Genomic DNA, 15,129 nt, shown 5'->3' on the forward strand with positions numbered 1-15,129 from the left:
TTAATAAATTTAAAATTTAAATTTCAATGCCTATAATCATTTTATTTTTACGATTTTTTTTTTGTTTATAAAAAAACAAAGCAAAGAGCTAGAAAGATTGAATAATAAATTAATAATGCCAGTAAAATTAAATACAAAACTACATGCACGTGGGAGATAAACTAAGACCCCACTCAAGAATTAGAGGCTGGGGAAGAATTTACTCTTGATTAAAATCTTATATATGGTATGACTATTAATTAAGAAATCGTGAGTTTCTTTAAATATTCTCTTTTCAAATTAATTAAATTTTTTTTTAATATTTGAAACTAAACCTTAATCATTAAAATTAAAATTTTAATATTTTATAAAAAAATGTGATTATGGGAAAATTCATTAATTTTAAGTTTATGATTCATAATTGGTATGCATGATAAGGCATGATATATAATAATATGATTTTATCTTTCCTTTTGCAATTTTATGAAAAGGACAGGAGTGAATTATTAATTTGATGATAATAAATTTGATCAGAAATTTGATAGATGTCACATTCAATTATCCAATAAGAGTTGAATATACCCATTTTACCTCTTTAATTTTACTCAAAATAGGTAAGGCTAGCTAATTTGTATAAGAAAAGTTCTTTTTTAAATTTCTTCTTATATTGTAGGATTTAATAGGTCTCTCTTGAAAGAAATACTAACCTTCATCAATAATTCAAAACTTTTTAATACAATTTTATTCAATGATACTTTGATTGAACGTTAATTAGGGCTAATTTATCACTACGGGAGCATTAAGTTTAGTTTGAATTTATAATCAGTTGGTTCATATAATTATTTTAAAAAGGTAATATCTAATAAATTTAGATCATATTTATTATATAAGATGATAGATAGGATAAGATGATAATCATACTATATTGTATTTGATTTGTATTACAAAAAGAGATATTATTAAAAAGAGGATTAATCATCCTATTGGCATAGGATGATTTAATCTTTCTAAAGTGAAAAAATTTATTTTAATTTATGAGATTGAATTATATATCTTATTATATCCTTAAAAATTAAATCAATAATTTAAATTATATAAATTTTAAGAAAGGATAATTTTGATCAATATATAAAATTATCATATTTTAATTCTTATACACATTAAATATAAGATAAAATGATATTATTTAATTTAATTTTATTTTATCATATCATAATTTTATACACCCAACACGCTTTTAAATTACAGATCTCACTATTTATAACTCATTCTCAACTTATCCCTGAGTTGTGCACTTTCCTTTATGTAGGAAGAGAGTGCCGGTGTCGTTGGTATTAGTCTTTTCTTCATTATCCAAATAAACCGTTTATGTTCCATAGATTTTGATTAGAAAAGTATATTATGCAATAGGAACGACGCCCTTAGCCGACTTGGCTTTGGAATTCCTACCATTAGCATCTCATGACAAAAAGAAGAAAAAAGATTATTGATGTTGATTTTCCCCTTTGTCGCCACATTATTTCACCAAAAAAAAAAAAAAAACTTCTAAGGCATAGAGTATATGCCGATTTTTCTTCACTTGGAATGTACGTTGTTCGAGGATGATTTAGATGAAGGAGAATAAGATAAAGTTGATTTGATTTCTCGTTATTAAGGGAAGTAGGGTCATGGCTTGCCGTATCAGAATTTTGGGAAATAGAAAGAAAGGTATCACAGATAATGACGGATCATAGCTAATGGGGTTTTTTTTTTTGGTTTCTTTTAGTTGGAAAATAGAGTTACGTACTGTAATGAGTCTATTTGTTTCTCATTCTCACCCCTAAGGAAGAGGAAAAGCAAAAATTTTCTTTGTTATCTTTACTTTTATAATAGTAAGGCTAAAACCTAATTAATTAAACAACTTTTTACCCTATCACTCAAAAATACGAAACATATTTTTTAGCTTTCGTCTAACTTATATACAATTTTACTAAAAATTAAATCATCATTTTTTTTATCATGTTATTATATTATATTTAAAGTTATCAAATTCACATATGAAGAGAAAATAGAAGGGACAAAGAAAATTCGAATCTTGAACTTCAATACTCCTAAAGAAAGGATAAACATCGCTAAATTAAGTCTAAATAGTTGAAATTGTATTTTCGGTTTTAAAATATTTTGTATATGCCCAACCTTTAATGTTGTTAGCTTTGTTTTTGGAATATTTACTAAATCATGCATCCAAAACATTACTATATGTTAAAGTTAAAGTTAATGATATGGTACGGTAAGGTTTGGTTTGCACATTCTTAAATTTAATTATTAATTACCAGGGAGCATCATGTTGATAAGGCCAATATGCTCTTTGTTTTTAGTATAACAAAGCATCGTTATAAAGGAATGTTCATAAAAGTATTCTAAAACATTTTGAGGTATTTGTAACCAACACATAATATCAACTGATCATAATCATGTGATCTTTCTTCTACAAAAGAAATCTCTTTATCTTGAATCTCTGCTTTCCATTTGAGCTATATTAAAAGAAATCGAATACGTGTTTCAAAGATAGACAAATACCTATGATTAGTTATTACGAACATATATATTAGCAAATAGATGTTGATTATGAACTCAAAATTTTAGTCGGTTCATTCAATTATCCATAAAAAATGACATTCAACAAGTTTAGGTTTTATTTATATAGAAAAAACCTTAATTATGAAGATAAATTTTCTCGTAATAAATAAATACTTTGCAATTTTAACCCAAGGTACCATTGAAGCCAATATTAGTAGCACATTAAACCAACCATGGATGTAGGATGAATGAAGGGTAAATTTAATACTCCCTCCCTCCTTTTTTTTTTTTTTAATCCATTTTTCCTGTTTGAAATGTCTCAAAATTATTTTTATTTACTTTTTTGAATAGTTAAAACTCTTACTTATTTTAAAATTAATTTTTATGATTTTTTTATTTTTTGACATTAAAAATCATAGAACTTTAGTTTTATAAAAAATATTAAAATTTAATATTAAATGCATTAAAGTAAGAGCTTTTTTTCTTAAATTTTGTGAAAATCAATATATAACAAATATTTTTGGGACGGAAGGAGTAGTTCCTTGGCTATATATTATATATATAGTTCATTGAATATAGAGAATAACTCTTTTTGAGTATAGAAGTCAAATTCTTTATTGAAGAAGATATGTATGGATGGGTATGGTTCATGTTAATTTCCCATTCCATCTTCTTTAATTTTTTCCAGCTGCCCTCTCACCAAACAAAGTAATTTTCCATAATTTCTCTCCACTTTCTCTATTTGCTGTCTCAATCCAATAAAAGGAGGACTCAATAGAGAAAAGAGTAGAGGAATAATTAACAAGGGAAAAGAGAAGAAATACAAATTGCAAATTGCCATTGGTGTTGCTCAAATATTTAATGCATGGTCTACGCAATAAAGTTTAAGTACAACAAAGAAAATTTTCTGCGTAAAAAGTTGATGAAGATTGAATACACCCATTGTCTTTTTCTTTTTTTCTTAAATTGAAATTGACTTTAAAAGATCTTATAGCACTATAGAATTCGGAAACGACAATTTTGTGATGGTATTTAAAAAAAAAAAAATTTGTGTGATGAGAAAAAATTAATAATATATACATATTGTATGTATGTTTTTCATGCCTATATAACTTTTCTCTTGGAAAAATCAGTTATGTTTTTGAAAAAAAATAATGTATTAACCGACTATTTCTTAAATCAATTAACATTTAAAAGTTACGAATTTGAGAAAAATTAAGTACATAATGTCCTCTTTAATCAAATATATAATAGGATAGGGAGAATTTTAAGGGTAAATTAAGAACTAAAAAAAAATAATGTAATAAAGAAATCTTACTTAATTGCATTTTATTTATAAATGTTTTCTTTTGTTGAATGGAGGTTGAAGATTAATGTAAGACTCGATGGTGAAGATTCAATCTCAGGAGAAGAGCAGCCTACTGCTTAAAGAGGGCTGTGGGAAAATAGACCAAATGGCTTGTTACTTTTGAATGATTATGTTATTCTTAAATATTAAATATATTAAGCCATGGCCAAAAGGAAAAGATCAACATACAATTATGGCTTTTATTAAAAAGTTGATCATAGTTTACAAGGAAAATGGAAAATTCATGGGAAACTCGAGAATACAACTGTAATAAAAAAAATCATATTTGACAAATTAATAAATTTTCATTAAAAAATCATCAATATGGTAATAGTTGAGCATCTTATTCTTTAATAAATACAAAATTGAATTAAACCGTCCTTTTCTTCCAATAAAACATAAGTTATATATATATATATATAATTAACATTATATATATACATACACACACATGCATATGAGAAGGATTAATTTACACAATGTAAAATTTTGTTAGTTTTATATTTTTTTTAATTATTAAATTTAATAAATCTAAAAGATAAAATTATATTATTTTTTTAATCTCTTAAATCTATTAAAATTAAAATTAAAAAAAATATATATTATGTAAGTTAATCCCTCACACGTGTGTGTGTGTTTGTGTATTCTTGGGGCGAATGACTTCCTTTGATGAAGAATTAGATTAATTCGAAGGTGATCCCACCATAAAGGCAAAAGGGTGATAATTTCTTGCCATGAGCTATATAAACGCACTCTATCTCCCCCCATGCATGAAATCTCTTTTTGAGCAATATTATAACAAAACAGTCCAGAGCATGAAGAAAGAAAGATTATAGGCGAAGAAAATCTTCGTCCACTCAAACCCTAAAAATATAATAATAAAAACAAAAAGGAGAGAGATATGAGAGAATGAAAGGAACACAGCAACAAATAAATAAATAAACAAAAGCCATCTTCTTCTCCTTCCCCCACCACCCTATCTTTCCATCTCCCTCCTCTCTTTTAATTAATTCTCTTTTCTCTTTGCTTTCTTGGCCTCTGGTATTCCCTTGGTGTGATTTTTTCCTAAAGAATCCATCAACCTTTATAAAAGAGAAAAGAGAGCAGCAAACAATTAACCATGGTTTTCTCATCTCATGATGTTCCAGCCTATTTAGATCCTCTTAACAGGCAGCAGGTGAGGTTTTTCTTTTCTTCATCAATTTCTATACACAGCTTCTGTACCCAAAATAAAAGATAATTAAAAAGATAAATATTCCCATTCCTTTGTGATCTTTTCCTGAATATACTAATATTTTCTTCTTTACAAATTGTAAAAATTGCTTTGGATATTTATGTATGTTTTGCAGCAGCATAATCAGCAAGGAACTGGCAGTGAAAATCCTCAGCTTCCACCTGTTCCTCCAGCTCCACATGTTGGAGCTGGTGCTAGCTCCAATAGGCCTGGTTCGATGGCTGATCTAGCCAGGCTAGCCAAGATTCCACTGCCAGAAGCAGTCCTGAAATGTCCACGGTGTGAGTCGAGCAACACCAAATTTTGCTACTACAATAACTATAGCCTCTCACAGCCACGCCACTTTTGCAAGGCATGTCGGCGGTATTGGACTAGAGGAGGTGCCCTTAGATGTGTTCCAGTTGGTGGTGGATGCCGAAGAAACAAGAAAAACAAAAGTAGCTCAAAATCACCAGCTTCAGCAGAGAAGCAAGTAGGTTCAGCTTCTGAAATCACTGACCATTTGCTACAGCAAACGCCTCATTTACCCTTCATGGCTTCTTTGCAAACTTTTTCTCAGTATGGTTTGGGAAATATTGGCTTAGACTTTAGTGGAATTCAATGTCAGATAGGGGCAACAAGTGGTGCTAGTGAGCAAGCTGATATGGGGTTTCAGATAGGAACTAACTCAGGCATGAGCAGTGCTATTTTATCAGTAGGAGGAACTCATCAGCAGTTCCCTCTCTTGGAGCCAACAAATGGTTTATATCCATTTCAAAGTGAGGGTATGGAAGCATCATCATCTGTGGTGGGAGAAAGCCAGCTTCTTCGTTCCATGAGTTCAAGCTCTAGGGTTTCTCAGCTAGCTCCAGTGAAAATGGAAAACACCCAAGGGCTAATTAATTTATCAAGACCACCGTTGGGTGTTCCGGAGAATAATCAATACTGGGGAGGAAATAGTTGGACAGATTTATCCGGTCTCAACTCTTCTAGTACTAATCATCTCTTATAGCTAGTTTCAATCTTTCTTGATAGACAGCAGCTTAAAGCTGATCTTGAAGCTTCAGCTGCTTCCAGTTATCGCAGCAGCTTTAATGACAGATAGTTGACATAAGTTGTAATGTTACTTAATTCGATCACCTTGATTCGCTCACATGCTTCAATATCAAAAACTAAATAATGGATAGTGAAATTGCAAGGTTCACTGAGGAACTTGTCTCATCATCAACATCTATCGACGAAAAAACAAAGATTGGCAGAATTAATGTTGTTTTGTACTATATATTTTGGGGTTTCTTAAGCTATGTCTTTGGTCTTTTGTTTGCATGGGCTTGTTTACAGATTTGTCTATGTTTGTGTCTGAAGTTATGGGATCTGTTTTCTGACTTCCCTGTGAAATATCCTTCCTGGTAACTTCTTTCTCTTGTCTGTTTTTGCTCTTGCATAACTGTTTGTACAAGGTTGCCTCGCTATGAAGAAAGAAAGATAGTCCTTTCGGCAAATCATCATATCAGCCACAATTCTGCAAAAATGTTCATTAGAAGAATGAGCAAGAAAATATTCTACTAGAGAGAACTTGGGACTGCCATCCATGTAAAAAAAAAAAAAAAGCTGAGATTGACACTGTTGTTTAAGTTGCATAAAATCATCCTAAACTTTGGTTCCTATATGTATTTTACTGTTTTTGAAAGAATCTTCTTGGAATTCTAGCTGAACAAGAAAGTTGATGAAGTCATCTACATCTTGGCTTCTCAACAAAATAGATACCAAAGTGAAATCTCTCTTGACACGATACATAATAACAAGCACCATCGTTAATCCCTATGATCTCTTTCTCTTTTAGTGATGATGAATTTAATTCACCATTATTTTGAAGTTACTATACCCAATAATCTCTTCCATGGTGTCTGGAGCATGTTTACGAACTTAAAATCGATGTTTCATGTTGCATGATCTGCACTTGTCGATTTCCGACATTGATTCCATCTCCCATGCTTTTCCATTTCCATTCTCTTATATAGGTACGTGGGTAGGAAAGCTTGAACTAAAGCTCCTAGTCTCGCAATTAACTAAAATTAGGTGAGTTTTTATCAAAGGTTTGTTCTTTTCAGTCTTTATCCTCCCCAAAGAAATCTGTTCACCTGCAGGCCATGCATATATATATATATATATATATAGCCATACGGGGCTTACTAATTTTGTTGGGCGTGGGAGATAAAAGTTTTCATGTCAAATCAAGACAAAGAATCCAAGGAAACGCCAAAAATCCCTCTCAAAACCATGCAAATTCCATTTTCAAAGTACCAAACTAAAGGGAGTGAAGTAACCTAGAGTTTTTATAGAAGGAATTAAAATTTTCTTTTAACTAGTGGATGGCATGGTCAAAAGAAGAGAAAACTTTTGAAATATATGGGTTGCTTTTTGTTTTCTTTTCTTTTAAGAGTGGTTATTAAGCTTCAAATGTGATCCCAGAAAAAGAAAGCTCAGATTAAAGAAATTAAAGGTGCAAAATCACTAAGTAAAAGAAAAATAAATTAATAAATAAAATAATAGTGTTAAAGCTCAACTAGGGTTGGTTTTGTCTTAAACAAATGAAAAGAAAAGGAATCAAAGGGGATATTTGCCTTTTGCAAGGACCAAGACTACTCCCTTGCAACAACTAATAAAGCAAATCCAAATCCACCCCCCCCCCCTCAATAAAAAAAAAAGACAGTCTCTCTCTTCGTGATAGTCGGTTGGGCATAGAACCTGAAAAGTGAAAAAAAAAAAAAAAACAGTGACATTTTACATTTGGGTGAGAAATGAGAAATGAAAAAAATGGAAAGAGATGACAGAAACGTAGAAAGAGAGAGGGAGAGCTACAAAACTTACCTGGAATTCTACGTTCGTGAAACTTTTATTAGAAATAAGTAAACAAAGATTTTAATAAAAAAATCTAAATCAATAAATTGATAAAATTTAATATGAAAATTAATAATATGTAAAAAAAATTATTAAAAAATTTATTTATAATTTAAATTTAATTGATATTAATTTGACATTAAAAATTTTATCAATATTTTTACTTAAAATATTTATTTAATAAATATATAAAATTTTATTGATTTTTTTTTAAATTTACATTCTTGATCTACGTAACAAAATCTTTAATATATCAATTTTGATTTTTGATTTTGATTTTGATTTACTTATTTTTAATAAAAAAATTGATCAATTTTATCTATAAAACTTCATGTAAATTTTTTTCTGTATATATACATCCAACTTTAGCTTTTTAGACTCAGTTTTGTCCTAAAATCATAGCGAATGTCTGAAAAAAAAAATTAAAACAATGAAAAAACAACATTAAATACAAGCTTCAAAGTTGAGATTTGATCTTTTCTTCTTTTTCAAAATAACGAAATGAATGTTATAATTGGGTTTTAACTTAACCTAATTCGAAATGTCCAAAATATATATATAGCTGCTTGGAGCAAAATGATTTAACACATTGTAGCAAACATAGAATGCAGAATGAAATTCAAGGTTGACAAGGTTGTACCTGAGCAAGTAGATCTCCTTTTCACATATGACTTTGGAAACAAAGTTTGATTTCAATACAACAAACATCTCTCTAATAAAAACTGAGGATGATTACAGTCGTACATATGTTGTAATGGTAAAAATTCACATACATGTTAAGTACAACTCGGCCCTTTTCTTTCCCTTTTTCTTCTTTTGTTTCTCAGAACTTTGTTGGTTCTTTGAATTATATATTCTTCCACATAAACAAATGAATAACTTACAGGTTGGACAGGTGATCTTCCACCTCCTCTTTTGAAGCAAAGCCACCGCCTCCTCCAATCCCTAAAAAGAAATAAGGTGACAAATCGAACAAAAACTAAGGCAAATTGAACGTCAGCTATCAACAGCATTTGCCACAGAGGGTGACCGTGGTTGCTGAGTCTGAGACTGAGACTGGGACTGCTTTGCTTTGGCCTCAGCTAGCGCCTGTGCCAGCTTTTGCTGCTCAACAAGCCTGCTCATACGCTCAAGCAATTGAGCAGCCTTCCGCTTGGCCCTATCTGTACCGTTTTGCAACAAGTCCACCAGAGGACCCATCACCCCTAACTCCTGGGCTTCTGCTAAGTGTAGTTGGTCTCCGGCACAAAGGTGCACCAAAACTGCAGCTGCATTCTCTCTGTTCCTTGGGGATCCATTTCCAATAACATCTACCAAAATTGGCACTGCCTCTGCTGCTCCAATGGCAGACTTCCCTTCAGGATGGCTAGCAAGTATTGCAAGTATGGCCAATGCCTCATCCACCATTCCACTTCCAGGTTCTGTCAACAAATGCATTAATGTGGGCACAACTCCAGCTCTCACTGCTTTTCCCTTGTTCCCTTGGTAGATGCACAAGTTGAAGAGTGCTGTTGCTGCATCCTTTTTGCCCCTTTGAGTACCTTCACTTAGCAGTGTCACTAGTGGAGGGATTGCTCCTGAGGCACCGATTGTCACCTTATTTTCATCCACTACCGAAAGGCTGAAGAGGGTGGCTGCTGCATTCTCTCTAGCTTCCATGCTCCCCTTCTTAAGCACCTGGACTATACCAGGAACTGCTCCAGAGGATACGATACTCCGTTTGTTATCTTCATAAATGGAAAGGTTAAGAAGTGCAGTTACAGCATGTTCTTGGGTGCGTGAGTCAGATGTTAAAAGGAGGCTCACAAGGAGAGGTATGGCCCCAGCTTCAGCAATGGCCACACGGTTATTTGCATTGCGTTTGGCAAGAAGACGGATTTCACCTGCAGCCACTCTTTGGTCTTCAGGATTGCCGGATGTGAGCTTACGGAGGAGAATTTCAATCTTGGTACGTTCAGCAGGTGAGAAGGCAGATGTGGTTTTACTAGGTCGAGAACTACTGGGTCTTTTGGGTGGTTCAATGCCATTTGCCTCACACCATTGAGCTATTAGACTACGCAATACATAATTGGGTGTGAGGGCAGGGTTACTGAGGGTCTGTTGTGTCTTCGGACATGTTCCATGCCCTTGCTCCAGCCATTTCTCAATGCAAGAACGTTCATAAGTCTATAGAAGAGTAATGAAAACTGTTAAAAATATAGCACAAAGATAATGGTAAACAAAACTTCAGCCTTTGCATACATGTCCAGTTGTCTCCCAAACATGTGTTATAATATAAAACACAAAGTTATGAATGTCTTTTAGTTAGCATCCATGCATGGCAACCTCGAGTTTAGTTACCCCAAGCAATTTAAATAGAGAATCAATGTATGACTAGGACCATTTCCAGCAGTAACTTTTGGCCAAAAATAAATTAATGGCATGACAATATGATATGTGCAACAAGCTAGTTGGTAACCAAATAAATTTATCAAGCACAATGGAGCATTCACAGACATTTAAGTGACTAAAGGAGGGATAGGAGGTTTTCAAGACTGAAAATCATTAAAAAAATTAAAAGAAAAAAAATCTTGGTCTACCATGAGCTGGAAATCTACAACAAATATACCTGCCCTGTTGAAACAATGACAGGATCCTTCATCAACTCCAGGGATATTGGACAGCGGAAATCATCTGGTATAACTGGATTCTTGTGATTTGCATCAGTGGCTGCTTGCCCACTGCTACTAGTAGGAAGATTCTTTACTCTAGCAGGAGCATCCATGTTAGGATTTTCTGTCTGTACAAAATCCTTGATTTTCTTTAATAAGTTTGACATCTTCTCAAATGTTTCCCCAGGGTCTCCATCACTGGCAGAAACCATCTCATGGAGTGCTAGTGATTCTTGCATAAGTTCAGCTATTCCCACCAATTGTAACTTCTTAGCCAATTTCCTTAGTACATCTGGATCTGCTGCTGCATCATTGCTCTTGTTGTAGAGTGATAATAGATCCTCATACAGCTCAACGTCAGGTGCATCAACCCTTCCTTTAGCTCTCCTGAACTGAGCTAGAACAAGCTCAACCTAAACACACAAATATTATACATGTAACCATTTTGAATTAAAAAAAACAATATTATTAAGTAACCTAACGTTGCTTTAGGCTTCTCAAACTCTGGCTGAATTGTGTTAAGAGTGGAATAGATGTAGTTTTGGTTGCTCTCGTTGAGTCTCTTCGTGCTTAGTTCTATCATACAATCTTTGGTTTCTCAAATCATTTGCAACTCCAGAAAAAATGCAATTAATCATGATTACTGTGACTGCTTGATGACAATTTGTTCCATGTCTAAGATGACTATGATTCAAGCAATCATCTTTAGGTCATACACAGAAAAGGACCTAATACTACATAACAAGAGGATAAGAAATGTACTGTGTAATTCTTCCAACCATATGTCTACTGATATTTTTATACCTGTTCCTTAACTTCATCTGATATGTCAAGATTCTCATACGAAATTCCACTCAAAGCTTGCTCCAATCGAGCTGTCACTTCATGAAATTTTTGCATAATCTGCTCCCTCTCTAGGACCTGTAAGCAGAACAAAAATAGTTTATCATTCAATAGTCAAATGCAGTGACAAACCAGTTCATCAACATATTAGTGGTTTGGGCTAAAAGTTGTCACTTAAAGCAGAACATGATTTTCAAAGAGGTACTTTTAGCAATAAATAAATCTTGCAAAAATTAACAATATACCATAGTATTGATTCAAAACAGATCAAAGAAACACCTTCCCTGGTGGCTATAAACTCATGGCTTCTCTCCTTTTTTTTTTTTTTGGTACTATCTTGTCTTCTCTCTCTCATTATAGAGCAACCAACTGTTAGAATATCAGAAAGAAAGTACATATCATTGGCCATTTTAAAAGATTGATGCTCTGAGACCATAATTTTCTTGTTAGACATGACATGAGTGTCAATCTTAACCACAACCTAAAGTGCACATAGAGTGATACTATTCCAGATTGAATGAGCAAGGAGAGAAACTATTGCATTCATTGTGCCAAAATATATCTTGAAAAAGAAGACGAAAGCAGTAGTTTGACATAAATTGAATTGCTCAAGCATGGAACTTAAGCAAAATAAATTAGTGGAATTTGATCCTCAGAACTTTGTATATCCATTTATGCCAGTCCTTTTCAAAAGAACATGGGTGCACACATCTATTTCGGAGTCTGGTATAACAAAGAGTATGAATCTTTGGCTTCACAACCAAGAAAAAGAAACCATGCACATTGATTGCCTCAACAAAGTACCCATACCATAAATCAAGCACATCCATGGCTTGCAGGCTGCAGCCACTTGGAATGCCCCTCTTTACTACCCATCTCAAAGTAGGGACATGAGGAGAAATGTTATGGCAAACTTTTTTTGTCAAACTCAACAATTGAACACCAAAATCTATGTCTATGACAAACCAATATTATTGTTGACAAAGAAATGTACAGCAACCAGTACAAACCTCAGGGCCATATATTGGGGATTCCAATGAAAACAGATCTCTCTTGATTCTAAGAGAAACCACAGCAAAACCAATGAATATGACAACCCAATTACGTATAATTGCTTGTGCAGAAATGCTCAGAAAAACAGCATCAAGGCCAGGAACTTAGGAGACAGATATTGGGATTCTAATAACCAGCACCTCCTCTCCCCCCTCCTATCTCTCTCCCTCCTCCTCCATACCTTGCTCTCATTTTTACAACCTCCTCAAAGAACCTTGTGAATCCAAGACCAGAAACAGACCAACGAGAACTCTAAGGACTATGGATAAAGAAACAAAATCTTCATAATCAGAATGAATGAGTGAATCTAGCCCACTTGTAAAATATTCTCCTTAATTTTCACAGGCTTCCAAACATACCATGTTGACGACATATACCCGCCAATTACAATTATGATAATGAAACCAGTTGCTTTCAAAACCTTATATCATAAACAAAATACTAGAGGCAGAGTTGAGCATGTAAAAATAACAAGAGACAAGTTAATCCTTAGATGATATATCATGGTCAGAAACAACCGAAACAAAAGAGGATCAAAAAAGTTATAAATGAATGGTTCAAATTTGACAACATTCCAGACACAAAGGAACAATCGTAAAATTCAATCAACAACGTTATATCAGTTTTTAAAGCGAAAAATCTATCGCAGAACTAGAGACTTTAGCCTTGCATATATCGATGACTATGATACTTGAAAATCTTTGTGATAAGAATTTCTCATAGTATTTATTTGAAAAAAAAAAAATTAGAAGAACAAGAAAATGGGATGAAATTATAGCTGAATTATCTACTTACTAAAAGAACCACATCAATTTCCTATTTGAATTAATAAGAAAATGCAGCACCAAATATTATATTAGAATTTTATACTTCATTTTGCTAGAAATATTCTGATTATCTCCACGCACTTAACAAGTTAATTTTCCTTAACTTTCTCAGCAGCCAAACAGATCCAGAAAAAGAAATCGAATAACAATACTCACACACCAGGTAAATCTTGCTGCCTTCACAGCCGAATCTGAGCAACTCTTTAGTGGAAATCAAAGCTTCTTTCAACGAGACCAGCGCTTTAAAAGTTTCTTCAGGGATTTGCTCTTTGCTTTCTCTAATCTCCTCGAACATTGGCGTCAACAGCTTTAGTCTCCTAGCGAGATTGCAAAACTCTTTCTTAACGCCGCATCTGTAGTCGCTGATTGAAGCTATTTGATTCACCGCATCGATCAAGCTCTGCACCAGCGCTCGTTTCTCCTCTCCCATTCTGAATCAGGATCTTGCTAAACGCCGCGTTTTGAAACTTCAAGGTTTTGATCGGAATGGAGATTGAACTAATAAAGTTATCCAAAAAGCTAAAAGGTGGAAAAACTCGTCTCCATTAGAGAGAAGACTTTGACGGCAGGGAAAAGTTCATTTGCAGACTCGTTGGACCTTTGTCTTCCCCGGATCGGCTTAGTAAATTGAACCGGACCGGATTGAAAGATTATAAATAAATATCGATAGACTCGGGTGGCGTCTGGTCTATTTACGTGCCTCGTTCGGCTCAGCTCGGCTACGGTTTGGAATTGGGTTTGTATATTTTCGGCTAAACTAAAGCCGGCTAGTGAGTCGCCTGGCAGTCAGTGAAATGGAGCTTTTTCTCTTTCAGACAAGGTCGAAAATTTCATGTCTAAATTTGCGCATAAATTCGATTCTGAAAAATATTTTTTAATTTACTTAAACTAAAATATAGGGAATTCCTATTATAAAAAAAACAGTCAAAAAATTTTCAAAAAAATATAGGGCCGAGTCGGTCGACTTGGCCCAGATTCAATTTTATTGTTATTCGATGTGCTTCTAGATTTTGATCACGTCTGATCTTCTTAAACGGTTAAAATTATATACTTATAATTTTATATTAATTTTATCATATAATAATTTTATATTAAAATTTATAATTGATAATTTTTTTTCATGATTTTTATGTATTAAATAAAATATTATTTTATTCAATAATCTTAAAGTAATTTAAAAATATTCGTTAACGAAATCTTTTAACTAATAATTTTTACATGAATCATATATTTCAAATTTTTAAATAAAAATAAGCTTGATGCCACTCTTAAAAAAAATCAATGTTTAAGTCGGTAATATTTATTATCAAAGTTAGCTTTTAAAAAAAAACTATCGTATTTATTGTAGGTAAAATTTGCTTGATTTCAAAATGAATAATATAATATATATTTTTTATAATATATTAAAAAATTAATAAAAAATAAAATATATATCCCATTTGAATTCATCTAAAATATTAAAAAATGAGCCTCTTTTAAAAGATAAATATAAATCGTATTATCGGTCTTACAAATTTGGTCACGTCCAAAATTGCTGGTGCGATAGCGGACGAGGTTATTGATTTACTTTGAACCGGAAATTTTTACGAGAAACAAATGAAAACATAACATCAAGAATCCAAAAGCAAAAGAGAAAAAAAAAAGTTTACTAACAAATAAAATATTCTGTAAGTAATTCTATTTGGATATGTTCAAAAGTTGAGTTCCTTTTATTTTTTACTTTTTTTCTTTTAATTTCCGTCGTGAAAATATTTA

General features: G+C 32.5%; 2 protein-coding genes across 4 annotated transcripts; one reads left to right on the top strand and one right to left on the bottom strand.

The window, feature by feature from the left end:
* The first annotated feature begins 4,657 nt into the window (after window positions 1-4,657).
* On the top strand, window positions 4,658-6,497 carry LOC111304322 (dof zinc finger protein DOF2.2-like). 2 transcript variants are annotated; one of them, XM_022900866.2, is made up of 2 exons: window positions 4,658-5,063; window positions 5,239-6,497. In XM_022900866.2, the coding sequence occupies exons 1-2, from the start codon at window positions 5,007-5,009 to the stop codon at window positions 6,109-6,111; spliced, it is 930 nt and encodes a 309-aa protein (XP_022756601.1). In that variant the 5' UTR covers window positions 4,658-5,006; the 3' UTR covers window positions 6,112-6,497. The 2 variants fall into 2 exon arrangements, with proteins under 2 accessions (XP_022756601.1, XP_022756600.1); XM_022900865.2 differs by having other exon boundaries at window positions 4,659-5,063; window positions 5,236-6,497.
* A 2,137-nt stretch (window positions 6,498-8,634) lies between these two features.
* On the bottom strand, window positions 8,635-13,941 carry LOC111303629 (U-box domain-containing protein 13-like). Of its 2 annotated transcripts, none has more exons than XM_022900022.2 (4): window positions 13,535-13,941; window positions 11,456-11,572; window positions 10,609-11,064; window positions 8,635-10,166 (listed from the first exon to the last, which is right to left on the bottom strand). In XM_022900022.2, exons 1-4 carry the CDS (start codon window positions 13,802-13,804, stop codon window positions 8,997-8,999), a joined length of 2,013 nt encoding a protein of 670 aa, XP_022755757.2. In that variant the 5' UTR covers window positions 13,805-13,941; the 3' UTR covers window positions 8,635-8,996. The 2 variants fall into 2 exon arrangements, with proteins under 2 accessions (XP_022755757.2, XP_022755759.2); XM_022900024.2 differs by having other exon boundaries at window positions 13,531-13,668.
* Between the last annotated feature and the right edge of the window lie 1,188 nt (window positions 13,942-15,129).

The sequence above is a fragment of the Durio zibethinus genome, chromosome 13, assembly GCF_047325235.1.
Source record: "Durio zibethinus cultivar Kanyao isolate XHJ-2024 chromosome 13, ASM4732523v1, whole genome shotgun sequence".
Taxonomy (NCBI): Eukaryota; Viridiplantae; Streptophyta; class Magnoliopsida; order Malvales; family Malvaceae; genus Durio; species Durio zibethinus.

Excerpts from the sequence above, each read along its gene's own strand:
- LOC111304322 (XM_022900865.2), top strand. The coding sequence starts at position 5,007 with ATGGTTTTCTCATCTCATGATGTTCCAGCCTATTTAGATCCTCTTAAC. Across the intron at positions 5,064-5,235 it reads ATCCTCTTAACAGGCAGCAG|CAGCATAATCAGCAAGGAAC; the intron begins GTGAGGTTTTTC and ends TATGTTTTGCAG.
- LOC111303629 (XM_022900022.2), bottom strand. The coding sequence starts at position 13,804 with ATGGGAGAGGAGAAACGAGCGCTGGTGCAGAGCTTGATCGATGCGGTG. Across the intron at positions 11,573-13,534 it reads AAGGCAGCAAGATTTACCTG|GTCCTAGAGAGGGAGCAGAT; the intron begins GTGTGTGAGTAT and ends TTCTGCTTACAG. Across the intron at positions 10,167-10,608 it reads TCATTGTTTCAACAGGGCAG|ACTTATGAACGTTCTTGCAT; the intron begins GTATATTTGTTG and ends ACTCTTCTATAG.